We start from the raw sequence: 19,932 nt of genomic DNA on the forward strand, positions 1-19,932 counted from the left end.
CATTGATGATGAAGTACCCCCTGTTAGGGCCAAAATTCCTTTTCTCTAGAAGGGAACATAAGGCATGGGTTAGATCTCATCGCAGTGCAGTACTAATGGACTGCTGCATATAGGACCTCATGCAATTTTTATTCAGTCTCATTTTAAATATCCCTGATACTGGAGTTTCTTCCCTTCCCCCAGGAGGCTGCATTATTCTGCCATCAGATTGCAAACATAAAGATAACAGCATTCAGTAATTGCTCTGAGACTAAGACTGTTCTCTCTGACTTCAGGAATACTAACCAAAACTTAGCTGAATCAGCTCCCTTTAAGGCAATAGTACCTAGCAAAGAATGGTCCTGCTCTTTCTTCTTTTCTACATGATATTTGTAACAAAAATCTGTATTTTTAATGGCAGGTCAGGTGGCTCTGAATTTACAAGCACTTACTTTTAATGACCATCCTCAGTGGGACTAGACATGTGCAGGAGGAAAAGAAGGAGTGTTACATTACTGTATCTGTCCCTAAGGCTTACTATTTTATGGGGGATATTTTATGAATATCTATTGTGCTAAAAGCTCATATGACTGCCATCTCTCTGCTTGACTTCTAAATTAACTAAGCCCTTTTCTTTGAAGATTAAAACTGATTCCTTAAATAGAATGATAAAGTGTTTGTCAAAACCATGATGAGCTGACTGCTATACCATAATGCTTCAAGAACCATTAGAAATAATAATTCTAACTTTGAGAACATTAGCTGCAATTATTAACATATTGTGAATATGCAAAGAAAAGTGGAATAGACTTTACATCCTCTTAACTTTTCATTTAGCTCCAAAAATAAGACAGTAGAGGGGCTGATGAGCTCTGTGACCTTCTTAATGGCAGTGTGGCTGGAAAGCATGGATTCTACCTTAAAAACTTTGCTGGCAACTTCAGCAATGATTGTAAGAGCAAAAATGACAGAGAAACTAGTTTTTTCTTGTCTTTTTTTATCTCTAGAACAAAGTTGAAATGGGACTTACATGATGTTAAAGCAGAAATCAAAAGAACTTTAGACTCAGGGCCAAGGAGAATAGGGACAAAATGAGCTTTGTTAGAGGTCCGGTCAACTCGCAAAGCAAAGGTGCTTCACAGAGACAGTGACCATGGAAAACAGTAAAGGAGAATGACAGGCTGAGAGTGGATGCAGTTAAAAACAAACCTGGTTTGGCCTCACCACAAAACTAATTATTCACATCTGTTTTCAGCAGTGTTATACATTCTACTTTTGTCCCTGTGGTCAACAAGGCAAGGTTATTAAGACAGATGCTGTCAGGTGTAAAAGCAGTAACAAAACTGAAGGACTTCAAAGTACTCAAACCAGAAATAACACAATTTCTATTCCAGAGTCCAGAAAGAACTGGCATGGAAAATAGTAAGCCTGATAGGAAGGATATTTAACAAGCATCTAAGTGCAGAACAACAAACTGGCAGAAAACCACTTTAATGAAACAGATTATATGATGAGTGTGTCTGCAATCGCTGGAACACAGACTAATGAGCTCCAAAAAGGAAAGCTGAAGTGCTCCCTTTCTGCACCCCACCCCACTTGATAAATAGACTTTCATTCTTCTGCACTGCTCGCAGATGGTAAAACCCTCTACTTCGTTCTACTCAAAATGATTTCATATGCAGCCCCCGCTGGTAGACTGGACCTGGCCAAATCTATTAATTTATCTGGCCCATCAGATTTGTATCTATGGAACATAAGCGGTTGCTTTTGAAATAGTTTTTTTCCCCCTTACTTTTAATTGACTTCTGGCTTTGAACTTACACCTCTGAGAAGTGCAGGTTGCTCACACTTCCCAGTTTTTTGTGTACTCTGAATTCAAATTTCTTTAGCTCAAAGCTCATGTTTTCAAGCAAAATGGTATGTGGTTCTGCACCTCACCGTTACTAGAACTTGCAAAACAGAAAAATACATAAAAATAGCTAGTCCTAGAAATGCTCTGAATTGGTTCCTGGCTCCTTAATCTCTGCACTTTGATCGCTACACTCCAAATGATGATCAACACAACAACACTCTACAGAAACTACTGTCAAATATCCTTCTAATCCGATGCAGACAGGCTGAATCCAAGCCTTAACTGAAATCACCCACTGGCACTGGTGGGAGCTGCTCACTCCTTCTGAAAACCAGACCCGAACCTGCTGACCAGCATCCTTTTGTCATTAAAGCTTCCTGTCCCCTTTAGGAAGCTTTGGAAATCATTCTGGTGAGGGCCTCAACTCCAACTCTGACGTCCACCTTGGCTTCACTGCCACAAACATCAGAGGAAATGTTTCTGTGAATAAAGGGAAATTGGTATCTTTATTTCTGTACGCTTAATTTAGTCCCACTCAGAAACTGTCTAACATTTTTTAGTATTATTTCACTCTAAACCACATTTTCCTATATGACTACGATTTATTCAAGAAAAGGGTATTGGATGGTGGAAAAATTATCAGTGCAAGAATTCCAAGTAAATATTAAACTCTACTTGTTTCACAAAAGCAACATCAGACTGGCTGTTGCATCTCACTGACTCTTATCCCTCTGTTAAATAATTTAATCAAGGCTGATGGCAGATCTTGATCAAATAGAATAATAGTTAAGTTTGCAGATGAGGATACAAAACTGACAATTTGAGCAATATACAGTGCTTTTTATATGGCTCCCACTCATCTATTATATATGAGATTACAAGGAACATGTGAATCAGGCAAATCACCTTTACAGAAGCATCAAAGCAATTATATAGCATAACTACAGGACAGGATTCCGCACACCCCCCCCCCTCCCCCCCGCTGCTGTTTGTGAGCTTTCTAAACCAAATTAGCTATATAAAACTCAGACTAGGCTAACAATCTCCTCTCCAGTCTGTAGCAAGACATGGAGATTAGAGCAGAAAAGATTCCTCAAGGGTTTCTCCCTGCCTGATTACGAGTTCAGGGGATTCTGCACACTGCAATAGCAATGAAAAAATAGTGGGTCAAATTCTACTCCACTGGGCGCCCCTGTCCAGCCCAGCTGACGTCAGTGTTGCTATTACCAGATGTAGCAGATGATTGCTGGAAAAGAGGATAATGGTGACCTCTAGTTAAATGAAACCTTTAAAAGGAGGGTGAACCCTCAGTGCCTCATTCATGGACTCAAATCCACTTCTCATTGACGGGGTTGCACTATTGACCGAGGAAAACTTGCCCTACTGAGTTTTATTTTAATTTTTTAATAATTTTTGATGTTTAAGGAGTAGAGTTGGCACAGAATCAGCTAGAGTGTCTGTTCCTCTAATGCACCTGTTCCCCAATTCTGATTTCCTTGTAACAAGAAAAAGTATTGTAAGGGCAACTTGGAGACACAAAGGGAGGAAGTAAGCTGTATTTGTCATGCAACGTGCAGAAAATTGTTTGCTTTAGGACAGGGTGAATAGGACAAAGAATTATATTTTATGGTTGACTGACCAGGCTTGTAGATGAGTGCTGTTTCATTAGAAAGTAAACACCAAGCAATCAAATATAATGTAGAAGACTGCACGGAGCTCTGAGCAGCGCCACAAGGAATCAGGCAGTGCCTACCTGAAAGATGAGCTTGCTCTTTATTGAACTGGCCATATCCAGGATGCATTTTTCTAATTTTGTCTCACATTTTTAACATCTGTATGCAGTCATATTTCCTACAAATATATAATCCCTCTTTGATTTTATTTCGGTTCTTACTTTGTAACTAACATTGACGTAATATGCAATTTCATTGCAAATTAAATGCTTCATTAGTTGCACTCAGACTCATAACAGAAGCATGGACAGACTGAAATCAGTATTGTAGATCTTCAGGGTTTCCTCTTTCTGTTCCTAAACATCCTAATGTTGAACCTTTCCAACAGCTGAAAAAATAAAAGGAAATCTGCCAGACATCTACAACTGGGCTTAGTAATCACATTAGGCACTCTGCTCACATTTGATTATAAGGACTTGGAGGTACCTGTTTCTGAAGTAAACCTTCCCCAAAGCTTACATCAGTGGAACAAGCTAAGATGCTCAGTCATTCTAGCCAATGTGAAATGAATATAATAGCTCTATGGCAGCCTTAAGATCCAACACAGCAGGACTTTCCACGGCTGAGTAGATCTCATGACACAACTAATGGGTTTTTTTTAGAAGCCACAGAGCATTAGGCTGTGTCACGTCTGGTTGTAAGACCTCAAATATGTCCAGTGTCTACTGGGTTCAGAGTGAGCACCACTGCTTATCGATGAAATGGGAAGCGCTCAGAGGGGAACAGGAACAACCACGGGGCTGGAAAGCACCAACTTTGGAACAAACTCGATGAGGGAATTGGAGCCGAGCAGATACCTGGTAATGGTCTTCAAATACCAAGAAGATAACTGTAAAGAGGGGAAAATGAAACTGTCCTCTGTCTACTGTGAATAGCTCATGCAGCACTGTTTTTTAAAATTGAATTGAGGCAATCTGAAGTGAAACATCAAGAAAAAATAATCAAGCTGTTGAAAAGGATGCCCAGGAACACTGTAGGATTTCGAGCCTTCAAGGTTTTTAAACAAGGGCTACACAGCCCATGTTTAAATATCTGTCAGAAATGCTGAGGGTGTAGCTGGCTCCTGTACAAGGGGGAAGATCAATGCCTCAAAGTTCTGCATAGCCTAAATTGGAAACTTTGTAAAATCTTTACATCTGTCTCATATTAATCTTATATTTTTTATTCCCTGTAAATTCTCCTAATATAGATTTTTTACATTATTGTTTCTATATTTGCAAAGGATTTTGCAATTCTCTTCCAGACTGAAAAGCCCTGAATAAAAGAAATAAAATGTTTTCAGAAAAACTAGGAATTCCACAAGCTCCTTACAGAGCCCTTTGCAGTTATGGAGAATGATTTATCAGTATCTTCCGTCCTTACAAACCTTCATGTATTTGAAGACTTCTGTTTCTACCAAATCTTCTTTCTTCTAGACTAAACAAACCAAATACTTCAACACTTCTTCCCAGATCACACTAGTGAAACTCTCACACTTTAGAGGTGTTTAAAAGATGCATAGATGAGGTTCTTAGGGACATGGTTTAGAGGTGGACTTGGCAGCGCTAGGTTAACGGTTGGACTTGATGATCTTAAAAATATTTTCCAACCAAAATGATTCTATGATTCTCCTAATTTGTAATTTTCTCCACTGGACTATCTCCAATTCATCCACATTCTCCTAAAGGATTGTAATCCCAAACTGGATGTGGTTTTCCAACTATGGCCTCAAGAATGCTGAGCAGGGTAAAAGATGCAAGAGAATCATTTGTCATCTAGAACAGGCCTGTCGTTTTGGAAGGTATCAACATTTGCCTTTTTATCACTGTTTATAGCAAACCTCTTCCAGTTTAGTCAAGTACAATCCTTCAATTGTTGTGTTTTGTTTTTTTTTTAATAGTAGTTTTGTTTTGCTGATGGAAACTAAGACATGAGTATTATTTCCAGAAGTCTAAAATGCATCAATATTTATAAAAGCACCTGAAATCTATACTGGGAAAAGTAAAGTATTTCTTAGTAGTGTATAAATATTGTACTCTCAAATGCTTTCAAGACCATTTCTTTTTGACCCTTTTGCAATTAAAAACTGGACCAGAGAGACAGAGGGGAAGACAAGGTTGGCCTACGGACACTTGGGGGAACGCTGCTCCTTTATGTACAGCACGAGCAGTACAAAAGTCTGCATTTCCAGAGAGATACAGTCACTGGTCCCAGACTGACTGCTTTTGTTCAGGCAAGAAGAGAACATGTTGTAAAAAGTAATAAAAATAGAAAGCAGCTGTGCTCCACTCTGTCTCTTTTCATACTCTGTATACAGCCATGAAGCTGATCCTGTCCAGGCTTCTCTGGACAGCTCTCCACCCATCCAACGCCTGCTACATGGGGAACATGGCCCCTTCCAGGACACGGGCTCGCAGGGCCAGGGCTACAGCGGAAGCTACCAGCTCAGAGCTGGGCTCTTTGCCCTCCCAGGCCATTTGTATCTCAGCTTCCTCCACTGTAAGTTTCCCAGGGGCAGCCACCGACCTGGCAGCCCAACTCAGCACAGTCCCCAGGACTCACTGGCTTCGGGCAGTGGTCCCAGCAGCTAGTGGGGGTCAGGGACAGCAACGGGCTCTTGCTTTGCAAGAAAGGCCACCACTAAGCAATAGGATGGGAAAAAGAAGGATTTGGGATGGTCTGGAAAGCGGACTGGTGCATGAGGAAGCAAAGGGGCTGTTGGGCAGGATGGGATGAGTCGGTACAGTTGCCATCCCAGCTGACTCAGGCCCCAGGACTAGGAAGATAACTCATTTTCCAGGACATTTTCAAATACTGCTGCATGGATATGCGCAGGCTATTTTGTCTTGCTTACATGCATGTACAAATGTTTGAATAAACTCCTCTGTGCCCAGGGGAACAACTAAGCCTAGAAGCACGGTGCAAATTCAGCTGGATCCAGCAGCAGTTAAGCTCCAAGACACAACGTGGAGCAAAGTGGGGACCATCGACCTTCCCGTGCCGGCAGCTGGGCTGCCCTCCCACACAAACCCTGCGGAGCCTGCACCTCGGCGCCATGCTCTGCCTGATACGGGGTGCCCGACACGGCAGCACGGTGAAATGCCACGGCAGAAGAGGAAGGGGGAGAAAAAGGAGAACACGGCTAACTTTGATACTAATCAGGCTCATCCAGGACTATTGCTAATATATCCTAAGAACAGAGACAGCTACCAGAGCCAGTGTTCAAAGGAAAGGAAAATGGCTGAAATAATTCTGTTTTCTATTAAATATAACAGTTCCCTCCCAAAAGTGCAATTTGAGAAACTTTATTATTTTCTTTCAGGGAGGTGTAAGTAGCACGACAAAAAAACTATCTCTTTTTTCTGGAAAGATTGCTGTCTTCATAATGCATATGTTCTAAGTTTGTGACAAAAAATATGTGTCCTTCATAACTGCCCATATTATTCCCCACACAAAAATTATCTACATATCAATATAATGTAACTGCACACCACTGCGACATTACCTGGCTCCTGCCCAAGGACTATCTCACAATTACCCTTAGAAACACCTATTTTGAAATTACAGGGCTAAGGAGCTCCCGTTTTTAAAGAGAAAAGCAACACTGCACTGCCTGCCTTCAGCCTACTGCTTTGACTAATCCAACCTTACATGTTCACAGTTTCCAAGAAAAAAGGCTCCATAGAATAACATGCAAGCGGGCTGGGGGAAAGGTGGGTGATGTGGAACAAAGCACATTTTCAGGAGCTTTGAAAGCTGGTGCGGCTTAGCAAGATCAATGGCATGTCATCCCAGAGGAGCACTGAAAAAAGCCTTTGAAGTTCTGCTCCCCTTCTGTCTGTATTGTGTATTTCTAAGCAGGCAGTTTGCAGCCAGTGTGCTCTTTGCACGCATTTAAGCACACACAGCATCTATGTAACGCAATGTTGGAAATTACAGACAAATAAGTACTGTGCAAAGCTGGGTGGTACAAAGAAATGCATATTTAAATTAGAAGTTAACAGAAAGAGAGAGAAAGAGTCAAACCAGGAGATGGAGAAATTGTTCCTATGATCTAATCAATAAAATGTCCATCTAGCAGATATTAAAATGGTCCCTAGGCCGCGGAGAGCAGCATGTTTTCATTTTGACTAATGCATCTCCAACATAAAGCAGCAGGAACTACTGTAAATAACACATTTTAGAAAATATTCCCCAAGAACAACAAAAAGTCTAGCTGAAAATAATACATCTGAATCAGGTTTAAATTGGTTTTCAAAAAATAGCTTGACGCATGTAACACAGACATCAGCCTCTCAAAAAAGAGCTTAATGCAGGAGGCAGTACAGAAGCAGACTGAGTAGAAAAGGTTTTCTGAGCTGCTGAATTTATAAAAAGGTAAATACCATTACAGGGAAAGTTTCAAGATAAGGAAGAAAAAGAAAAAAAATAGAGAAGCTTTTCCTCCTACAAGCAAGGGGCAGTGAAGTTTTTAGGACTCAGCTTGATATTTCAATAAATAATTATGTTTTTCCAACTGAACAACCAGCTAGACACGGCAAACTGTAATTAACACCAAGAAGCATAATACCATTTGGCATGCTTACACCTTGTTTCTGAACAGGAGGCTGCAAGAACCCCTTAAAAGCTATTCAAAGAAACTTATAATTATGAGCTAGTGTGATTAGGCTCTTCTAATAATGTCATGCCTATTGAGCACACCCTATTGAAAAGCCCACATAAAAATGCACAGTTCCACTGATCTGTGTGCTTATGTCAGAAGCCCTCATTTGGAGATCTGAGAAATGAAAGAAACATTACTATGGAGATTAAGAAATTTGGTTTAGTACTGTAGAATAATATCATGATTGAATAATATTAGCACCAACTATTAATAAATGTGCCAGCATTTCCCATTAGAAGACACCATATGCAGTTGCTTATAGCTATGACAAAAATTTTAAGCTGTGGGAGTGAATCTCATGTTAAAAAGTTTTTTGAGTACTTTGAGGTTTTCATGACCTCCAGCAGAACTTTGACTACAGGCAACAAAGTGGGCAAGAAATACCCACTTCCGACTCTGTATGAAGGGTGAAAACAGCATTAAGGAAGTCGCAGAGCAATCTGATTACGCATGCAATTATAGAGGCACTAAACATTTTTATTATTATTACAAATAGCCATTATAATAGAAGCCCTCTTTTCTTCACCTTTATTGCAGGAAACAAAGATATCATCTACAACTTTCTGTAAAATAAGCCATAACCGTGCTCTCAGTTCAATTGCGTTGGTAACCAGCTCTTGTTCATTTTAATTTAGAAGGACTGAAAGGTATAAGAAAGAAATGAACATACTTGCTGCTTCGGGCTAATTAACTCATGTACTTGAGAATGTATTCTCAAGAGTTTAACGCAGTGGCGTGGTTCTTGGGGACCCATGAGCGTACATGGGCATGTACTTACAGAAGGTGAACAGCATCTGGCTGTTGTAAGGCAAGCAAGAAACCCATGCAGGTGCTGAAGCCTGTAATGATCTAGTACAAATGTATGTCAGCTGCTCTTCGAATGCTCAGGTTACTGAGCAATTTTTGTAGCTAATCATGTCTTTTCACACAGCCTGGATGAGTTTTCCGAACATGGGGCAAGTCACACAAAAGAGCATCTTTGTGCCATTCAGCCTCCCTTCCCCGTCCAAACAACCTTGTGCCTCATTTCACAGTCACTCACCCTCACATGTACCAATTATTATTATTTCTGGAGTCAAAGTAGAATTTACCACCCCCATTTGGAAAATGCCCTCAGGGCTGCAAAAACCTTCAGACAAAGCAGGGAAAGATATATAATGCTGTATTAAGTAGACATGAAATTAATGTCCACGAAGCAAATCATTACCATTCTCTTCATCTCCTTGGAGACCTGGTGACCGCCAAGATGGTTATAAAAGGGACGGTCGACACCCCAGTGTGATGGGTTATGGCCGATGGAATTAGCACGCTGGCGGCTCATCTTGGCTATTGTGGCTTTCTCGTCTTTCTGAAATACAAATGAAAGAGAAATGCAGAATAAATTTTGAAGCGCTTGCATGGCAGTCATTTTACAAGCATGTCTCCTGATTTCTTGCTCCAGAAGTTGGCTTTGCACCTTGAAGTTTATGAAGTGGCCGCTGATCAGGAGCAGTCTTAATCCACCATTTTTCTCTCCCTGTTTACACCTGCACTGTGAAAATGCTTAGAACACTTGCCCCTAAGTGGTAGCCACCATTTTACTCATTTGCCTGTTTTGAACAACCACCATAACCTGTGTAAACACAAGAAGCATTCCAAAATGGAGGTTACGGGTAATGGTATTGCAGAGTGTGACAAAATGGTCTCCTCTACCCTAATGCTAGCTGCAAGTTTTGCCACTGACACTAACTTTCTTGAAGTTTGGACAAAGCCTTTGGTTTTGTTGCTAGAGCTGGTTTGGAATCTTGGTTGTAGTTGGAGCTTACTGCAAAGTTTGCAAGGGATCTGTCAAAAATGATTTAGGCAAGCTCAACACCAGTTACCAGAGCACAAAAGTGCAGCACATAACCAAGCCAAATAACAGGCTGGTTAGTTACTTACTTTGAATATACTACCTAGCTAAAAAGGCTGGCAGGTTTCCATGTGGAATGTGTTTTGCGGAAAGACAGGAGTTTATTGTATAAGATCAAACCCTCTTTTCTTCTCTAGCAAGGACTGCACCGGAGGTTTGCTCAGTGAGGACTGTGATTTACCTGTACTGACTCAGAAGGCAGAGCGGTGGCAATTATTACATCCTTGCTTAGAAGAGAAATTCTGGAGAGCTGGAAAATACGGACAGGATGGATAGCTACAGCTTGGCTGTTTATTACTTAAGAGATTGAACTTTTTCAAAACAATAGCTCCTTCCATGAGATTACTGAAAAAATTTGGCATAATGGCTAATTTTGGATTTCAGGGAGTGTTCAGACAACTGAATAATTCAAAAAGAAAGCATTGGTTATTTTAAACTCTAGAATTTTGGTTCAAGTGTTGTTTGACAATACAGCTGGGTTCACATCCTTTTTTTTTGCCTGGAGTCTGCTTTCCCTACTTATTTATTTTGATTCTCCACTATACACTGTAACTCGCACCTGTCAGGAGTTTGCAAAATACCTGGTGTTATTTCCATGGCAACCAGAGAGTTAAATGTCAAGTGTTACGCTGCCTTAAATTATTTTTATTTAAAGAAATTTTTAAAAGCCTGCTAAAATCCAGCGCTGGGGAAAGCTGCCTGATTGACAAGCATGGGAAATCATCATCTCTTTTCTTGCAAAGAAGAGACAGCTATAATGTCAATGTTCCCCGTGAGACCACAAGCTCACCACGCAGGCAACCAAACCTTCCCGGGAATGCAGTGTTGCAGGCTACGTGCCCTGTGCCAGACACCCAACCAGCCCCTGACACTGAGTAGCAGTGGTCACTGCAGCCACAGGCTGCCAGCAAAGGTCTTTTTCCACCCAGTCAGGATGACAAGTGTAGGATCTCAAGGAAACTCGGTGGGAGCAAACCTAAGGGAGCTGTCAGGTCCCTGGGATGTTTGCTGAGGAGAGCCATCCATGGTCCCACATTGCACACCCCCTGGACAGCAAGTGCCTCCCACGTCACCTCTTCCCCACATTGAACCCACCACAGCTTCATCTGCAAGAGCTGAAAACTCCATCCCTTGGCACCAGCTGAATTTCACTTGAGCAATCATGACAGAGCCACTGGACAAGCTCCAGGAGACCTGCGTTTTAAATGTTCCTAAAAATATACTAATGTGATGCAATGCCGATGTCCAGATATGAGCTGGTTTGAGAGGTTATTTTTAAAGTCACTGCTCTTTATGGTCTCTGCCATCATTTTGCCATCATTCACACTTCCTTGTGTTTTTCCAGTTGCACAATCTTTTTCACAGTTATGCTTCTTTCTTCTATTATATGTCAGAAAACTGGTAGAAAATACAGTTTCGTTATCTCCAAGCAAATATATATATATATTGTTTTCGATAGTAGAAGTGACACTGCCAATCCATTTTGTTACAACTTAATGAAAGGTTTTCAGCCAAAAGCAGTAAAAAACCCCAGATGCTGAAACTAGTCTAGGAACCTATAAAAGCAAAGCTATTTGGTTACATTACAAATGCTTTTACATGAACAGGTGATAAAAGATACATACAGCAGGTTCCCCTCCATGTGTTAGTAAATTTGGTTAGAATTTGAGAAAAGTCTTAATGACAAAATTCCAAGCAAATGTACTAACCCATCTCAGCCAGTTCATGATCCTTCTACCTGCTGCTAGTGCTGGTGATTCTGAAGCATCACTTGAATAATTTGAAAGAAATAAAAGACCTCATACATGTTTACTGACACATCTGGGTTGAGGTAAGGGTGGGACACATTGGTAAATATACACTTTCGAGATAATTTCTAACCATGAGGTCAGGCATCATAAACCTTCCATGGCAAGATGACCTCTGGCAGTATTTCCCCCCACTCCCTGTAGAAGGTTTCCACTGGATTGTGAACTATGTTTCAGCAATATTTCCAATCAGATTAAAACACATATATACAAGCACAGTGGGTATTTGTTTTCCTGTACTGCATACTGTGCTACTATATTATCTTGAACAATAGGCATTTGTTGTTAACATCAATACTTCTTCAAAAATATTTTTTTGGAACCAAATATTTTGAAAAGTTGAGGTAATTTATTTCCTGAAAAATCACTTATTCAGTGGGTAATGATAATAACAGTCTCTAAAAACGAAGAATTAGAAAGATCATAGCACCTCTATGGAAATTTATGAGGATCTCTTGCTCCATTTCTTCCTGGCTAGGTGACAGCATGAGGACAATTTAGACACAGGGCTACCTAAGGCATAACAAGACTGGAAAGAAGCGTAAAGAAAAGATGATACCTTTCGGTCCTACTCATTACAGATACTACCAACAACAGGAGCAGGTGTAAGAGTTTCTGACAGCAATGAGTTTTTCAGATTTAAAGTGGCTAAACTCCAGGAAGCTGTTGTGGGAACTTTCCAAATCTGGACTTGCAAAGAGACTGTAAATCTTATTCCCAGAGGTTTTATTGTGTTCCCACCACCAGTTCCCACACACTGAGCTACTGTAATGCTATAACAAAACAGCAAAAATAGCTGGTATTTTCTTATATTTATCAGTTGCATCAAGAATGCCTGTTACTCCTTTAGTGTGCAATAGGATTTTCCAGCATATTGATCACTATCAGTGCAACAAAGCAGTGAAAGCTGAACATGGATCGGCCATTTCAGATTCAGCTACAGATTAAATTGTCTTGAAGTCCTATTGACATGTGAATGATACTTCTTGCAGTGCTACATGCTCCAAACCATGGCCTTCATAAATCTACATGGGTGGAACCCTGCTGTGCTAAGATTAAATTTGTTAAACTAAGGAATCATCATATTAGATTGATTGTGTTTTAGGAGAGTCACATGCCCAACACTTAAAGGACCATTTTGTTTCTTCAGCTGGATGGAGTTCCAGGACACTATTTAGAAAAGAATGAGATTTGTTTTTTTAGGAGTTACAGCCAAAGTTTCGTTGAGCTGTTTTAAGGCCACCATCAACAATCCCTTCTGAAACTGTTGTGTACCTGCTATTGTTAAAAGAAACACCCATGTTTACGGCAATTGAAAGTCATTAGAAAAAAATAAACATTTTTTTGTTTGTGCACCCAGCACAGTGTGTTTAGTCAGCAGTATTGCTCCGCTGTTGACAGTCACATTTTGTTTCCACTTGTGGTCAAAGCAAAGCATTTCCCCAGCCTTCTGACAATGTTGACAAGGGCAAGAAAACTAACTGTAAACCTAACGTGCTGTTAAAATCCTATTCACCTCAAGGTCTGTTTCCCACTCTTCCAAACACATACTTTTCCACCCTTCCAGAGTAAAGCTTTTATCAATTATTAGAAACGATGAGAAGATTAGTTGTGATGGTTCTGCAAATTAGTGCAGCACTTGATCTCAAAGAAGAGCAGAAAGCTGCCAACAACCACCAAGTGACATGCTCCTGTATGAACTTTGGTACCCCTTGCATATCACACAGTTAAGACCTTTATATTTCAATTATCAAAACCCTAGCTTAAGGAATTGAAAGCAAACACAAGGAAAACAGATTTGGAACTTTGGATTTATGCTTTCAAAAAAAAAAAGCCAGGAGAACTTTCATTTGGGGAACATAACAGTGTGACAGTGAAGGTACTGCTGCGCTGCTCCGGATACCTGAGCGCTGCTTTCCTCACAGCCAGAGCAGCAGCAGCACAGCACAGGGCACACGAGAAGGTGAAAGTGGATCTGGAGGTAAAGATGAGGAGAGAGAAACCTAAACAGACTGGATTTTAGAACTTTGCAGTTTATTCTCTTTCAATAGAAAGCAACTCTTCTGTATACCATACAGAAAAAAGGACCACATTTTCAGCTCTAAGGATTTTATTTAAAAACTGAGTGATCAGAATCTAGCTTTTTTTCACCCTAAAGCTCAACTAAATCTATCCCAGTTAACAACATCTTTAAGAAGGAAAAATAAAAAACCAAAACAACAAACCAAAAAAACCCCCAACTATTTTCAAAGAAGGAGCTAATCTGAGTTCCTGGAACAAAAATATTACATAAATGTTCCTCCCATTTACTCTGTGCCAAAGAAATGGTATTAACACAATGAAAGAGTCAAATAAACAAAAAAGGCAGAAAAGTTAAAGTCATGGCTCCCCATGGCAACAGTAAGCAGAAAGGGTATGGAACAGACGCTGTTATATTTTATAGATTCATCATAACTCCTGGTATTGTTTGGTTTCAATGGCTGTAGGATCATGGACTGGGTATTCCGATAGTTCATGTCTATCCGTGTGAACAGAGGAATAGCCCAGGCAAATAGTTACCTGGGTCAAAACCGCACCTGCTCTCAGTTCAATGCAAATCCTGTGCCTTGTGTGTGGAGAGCAGGAACCCAGACACGACTCACAGGAACCCATTACTAAGTTAGGTGAACATTTTATGGCCATTACTGGAACAGACTGAACTGAAAACCTAGCTAAATACATCACAAGAAGTCATTAAAATAAAACAGAAACGGAAGGAAAAAGTTAAGTGCTAGAACTTTGTCTATCATCAAGCAAAATATTCAAGACTCACTGAGCTGACTATGGGAGAAAGCTTTTCTCACTTCTGATCTTCATATAACATGAAAATGAGTTTTTAAAGGAGGAGAAAACTTTAAACTATTCACAAAGGGATAGAAAATGGCTATGGGAGCAAGAAAGCTGCAGCAGCATGGGCAAACCAGGAGTCTCTCAAACTCTAAATACTAATATCCATGACCTTTGGTAGCAGTTTCTTTATGTTTTAATTTAGCACAATAATTACAAAGATCATGCACATGTCTCAATTCTCAGCTACTCTGGGATGCAGCACATCAGAGCAGCGTTATAGTAGTGCCTAGAGACTTCAGCTGAGGGCTACACTGTGCAACAGAGCTGCAATAAATACATATACAGCAGTGAAAGAAGAGGGGGGAGGCGACCTATCTTATTTTACCATGAAAAATCGAGGCACAAAGATACAAGTTCCTCAAAATCTAAGTCTGGAATGGAATACACATCTCTCCTGAGTCTATGTCCAGTCTCCTAGTCAAAACACAGCCCTGATTTCAAAGATGAAGTCCCAAGTGCTCTGTGTCTCTGTTTTTGAGTTTTTTGTCTACACCAGCAAGAAGCAGAATCCTGACCTTAGGTCTTCCTCTTCTCTTCAGAGAAACCTTCGGTTCTCCACAAGAACATGCAGACAACTTGGTGAGTGCATGATTTAAGAAGTCAATATATCTTCTCCATCCCAGGAGATGGGGCCTGCCCATAATGGTATTTTGGTTTATGTTCTTAAATCTACTCAGCAAAGAAGTGGTTTAGGTATAAACACCAGCTGGCCCACTGACAGGCAGCGATGCTCAAGAAACAATCATCTTGCACTGCAAGCTCTAATCCTCTTTTGAAGATTGACAATTGTTAATGAGATTTATCTTACGAGCAGATAGAAACCAAAACATCATCTTCTCTCTTTAGGAGATGATAAGGGATTTTCTTGGAGATTTTTCACACAATATCCATTAAGGAGATTTGAGGCTTCCATTCTCTCAGGAAGTGAGGCAATGGTAGTGAAGTATTTCTGCATAGGTGTTATAGTTATTCAAATCAACCATGCTATTGGAACATGTCACAAACACAAATTCACTTAATCTCATGGTTGTCATATTTAGAGCTGTGGGAAGGTTTAATTGGTCTTAGATTCAGAAATATTTGGAATTATTTTCAAATCAGGCCAATCTTTATACACTTGCCCATGCTGTGAATAGCAAAGTAGTGTCTCTAATGCAGAAATTACTTAGAGAAATATTACTGGCTAGGCTTGACTAGATGATAAAAAAAGCTCTTTTTCTAGTATTACAGTCTAGCATTATTTAAAATAATACAAAGTAGTGACAATATCAACCTATTTTCTGTTATTGACAGTGTCACAAAAAGACAATATATTGGCTGAAGTCCACTGGAATTTGACTTGACTCAAGTACAAGTCAGCAATGCCCTAATAGCCTTATTTTGTGCAGCCTGACCTGTGTCATAGCAGTAGGTATGATCTCATCCCACTGTCACAGTGATTATCGATCATCACAGCGGGCCAGATTTTCCCATCTTCAGAAAGAGGCTGACAAGTAATGGCAAGAACTGCTCTAGTCTCTGTGTTCATGGTAATATAGTGAGCAGTTGGACAAAAACACCTCAGTCTGTAATCTGACAGAGAAGAGGTCTTTGTGGTTTTAATCTATTGTTTTAAGAACTTGTACAAGTATCAAATTTCATTGAAAAAATACATATCTGTATTAACAACATTTTTCAAAATGATTACGAGAACAACTCAGGACAGTTTCTTTGACGGAACTAGAAAGTACTCGGTGCAGAAACCTTACGCAGAAGGTGGCTACACTCCCTTCTACACATGCAATAGTTCAGGAAGAGGACAGTGAAACAGGATTTTTTGTCACTGAAGGTCAGGTAGTCAACTCACTCATTAGTAAAGGCTGGTGTTCACTCTACTTCAGTGTGCTGGAAACTGTCTAGTTATTAAAAGTATCTAAACCCAACATTTGGTCTTACCCGTTTCTGGCTGCACCGTACAATCAAGAAGGTCTCAATGCTGTGCTCCTTCAGGTAAGCATTGCGTTCCCCTCCAAAGCCCAGCTCCACCTCATAGTCTCCATTGAGATAGTTCAGGGTTGCCTTTGTTATGTGGATGCGCCTTGAATGAGACAAAAAACAAGCCAGTTTTGTAGGCTCTGAAAAGTTACCACCTAAAAACCTGTCAGTGACAGGTTCCATGTACTGGAACAAACCAGCAATAAAACCCAGTTTCTTTAGCGATGCCACCACTCTTATAGATGTAGTACGGGAGTTTAATCTGCTTTAAAGGAAGCAGGCCAGGAAGCATTTTCTTAAAGAGAGAATTGTTCATGTTAAGCATGCTACAGATCCACTTATAAGCACCTCCTTAGATATAAAGCACTCAACCTTTTATTCACTTTGCTCTAACACACAGCAGATATAGTTTTTTGGCAAACACAGGCCCTTCACAAGGACATGTCTACTCAGCAGACAGTGTAATATTCACTGTAGCAATATATGCTGTATCACATTAATCACTCTGGTACAAGAGCGCCTTGTAGAGGTATGTTAAAAGTACTATAGTCTTATGCTTTCTTCCAGAGCAGAGAAAAAGTGGAGATCCACATAGAAAAATTATCTCACAGAGTCAGCTTGGCAGCAACTCAGTCTTCAGTTGATCCATACAGCAATGAAACAAGAACCAATTCTGCCCTCTCACAGGAACGTTTCAAAACAAAAGGCTGGTCTGAAACAACACTTCATGCAACATCCATCGATAGCTGGGATGCTCTCCAGGAAACACTGCTAACATATTGTCACATGTCTTTGTAACCATGAGCAGCTCTGCTAGTGTTCGCACAGACGTGCTCACTTCTGTTAATCTGTCAGCTTTATTTTGCAGAGAAGGAATTCAGTTCTTACCACAGAAGGATATGCCCATCTTGGGATTTTGTAGACTTTCTGTAACCAAGGACATGTAGACATGGAACAGAATAACCTTGCTAACATTTGCACATGCTTAAAACACTACAACCACAGTTCATTTTACAGCAGACATACAGAATCTCTGAATGTCTGTCTCCTGTTTCCTCACCTCACTGTGACATGTCAGAGACAGAACAACACATGGGTTAATGCGACAGCTCTGATGAAGCAACTTACCCAGCTTTGCCCCCTGCTTCCATGTGGTTGGCTAATGTAACGTCGTTGGACCACACATCGAACTGCCATTTCCTAAGGCCCAAGACCCCGCAGTGAACTCTCCCGCTGTGGATTCCAACCCTCATGTTGACATTTACTCCCGTTACCTCCCGGACTAATCTGAAAAGAGATATGGGTAAAAAAGGGCATCACAAAGAACTGCATGGTTGTAGTCAGTGGAACAAACTTGCACCTATAACACAAAAATCCATAATGACCCATAAATTATTCAAGCAGACACATGGTGCTGCTCGTCCACAACAACAGGACAACAAAACTAAACCAGACTGGCTGTACTGCTCTGGCTGGCCAAACAGAGCACTAATTAGAAAGGGGAGCCTTTGGAGTAAATCCACATACTCTGAACTCATGGTCAAGATGAGAACTCATTAAAAAAAAATCTTTGAGGCAGTAAAAGGAATAAAGTGCTGGTCTCTGATCTCCATACCAAAGCTGGACGTAACCTGCCAGCACTCAACCTCATTAAGAGTAATAGCATGTTGCAAAGAGAAAAAGGAAATGATTTCAGAGATCTTAATTCATCTGCATGGCACCGAGCATCAGCTCCTCCACAGATGAAATACGATATGTGTGTGAAATACCCCACTGCAGTTGGAAAGCTTGAACGGGGCTTACAGCTGCAGTCAGAGCAGCAAAACCAGAGAACCACATCTATTGCAGTCACTTCAAACAGGCAGTTACAAATACTCAAGCTCTGATTTTAATGAGGTTTTGGATGCTCTTCTTACTCCCAAGTTGACTGCTGGAATACTTTGTGGGTTTTGCCCTTTTAGGGCAAAAGTTAACTTCAAGAGCTGTTCACATGGAAAATATATTTAGGAATGTGGGTAGGGGAAAGTCTTGACGAGGCCATCAGAACAACTCTGCTTATCATTATTGCTGATCACATAATTCCCAGAATGTCCATATTTCACCAGAAATTTCACCTATATCACATACCACAGTCCTTTCCTTTGAGTTGTTACTTCCTTGCAGCATTAAGTTGTACCTATCAGATTTCAACCTCTTTGGTTTTCAGCTTCACCTAGTCCTACTTATCTAGGATAACATCCTCTGGACAGGTATCCTCCCAGCTTCCTAACATCAACACAGATCTAATATTTAAGCTTTAGTTATTAATGAATGATTAAAAATAGACTAATCCTGGACTCCAATTCGCTCCTCACAGTGTAATATTTCCCTTAAAGGACTGTTCAAGGTGACTTCTTGTTGAAACAGATCCTACCCTCTTACAGTTCCTTTTTCCTTACACTCCCTATCTTGTGTTTCACTATCTACTTGCTGAAGTGATATTCATTATTTTTATTAACAAGAAGCAGAGATCCTCTAGCAGGGCAGGGAAGCTGCATATGGGTAAAGGTGCCACAGGGCTCCAACCACAACACTTGGGAAAGCAACAGGAACTGGGGTCACTGCAGCCATAACCCTTGCATGGAGAACAGCAGCTGCAGTGTGGATACAGCACTGGGGAGGGAGGAAGAACATGCTGCACGACTGCTACAAACCCCACTGCACCCTCTGCCAAGCCACGTTACTGATACAAGACCAGGGAACTTCTCCAAGTAGCCAATGAGAAGGTGACTTTCTCCAGACTTCACAGCAAACAAATGGGTTTGGTTATCCTTTATAGACAAATTAAATATTCTTTGTTAACTTAATTTTTTTTTAAAGTTCATTTATACTAGCAGTACAGTTAATAAAATTCTATCTTTCCAATCTGGGGTAACACTCCCTGCTGTTATTATGCACAGATGAAATCAGCCTACGGGCAGGGCCCAGTGTTAGGGAAGCCAGCAATCAAATGTTCAGCAGCTGTTTGTTACCTGAAATCAAATGTTCAGTAGCTATTGGTTACCTTAATTGTGAAACCTCTTATCTTGATCCTTAGCAGAGGAGGAGGTGGGGGGGAAGTAGAGGTAGTGAGAACAGAGTCACCTTCCAGACTTATTAAGAGATAAGATTGTTAAATGCATTCA

General features: G+C 40.5%; 1 protein-coding gene across 4 annotated transcripts in view; it reads right to left on the reverse strand.

The window, feature by feature from the left end:
• The window catches only part of ADCY5 (adenylate cyclase 5), a 210,261-nt gene that overhangs the window by 35,979 nt on the left and 154,350 nt on the right, over nucleotides 1–19,932 (reverse strand). For 3 of the 4 annotated variants that reach the window (XM_082056062.1, XM_082056065.1, XM_082056064.1), the window contains exons 6-8: nucleotides 17,897–18,055; nucleotides 16,730–16,871; nucleotides 9,414–9,554 (exon numbers count right to left, since the gene is read on the reverse strand). In XM_082056062.1, the coding sequence (XP_081912188.1) occupies nucleotides 9,414–9,554; nucleotides 16,730–16,871; nucleotides 17,897–18,055 (442 nt within the window). The remainder of the gene's footprint in view (nucleotides 1–9,413; nucleotides 9,555–16,729; nucleotides 16,872–17,896; nucleotides 18,056–19,932) is intronic. The other variant, XM_082056063.1, reaches the window with a different exon arrangement.

The sequence above is a fragment of the Streptopelia decaocto genome, assembly GCF_964273445.1.
Source record: "Streptopelia decaocto genome assembly, chromosome: 6".
Taxonomy (NCBI): domain Eukaryota; kingdom Metazoa; phylum Chordata; class Aves; order Columbiformes; family Columbidae; genus Streptopelia; species Streptopelia decaocto.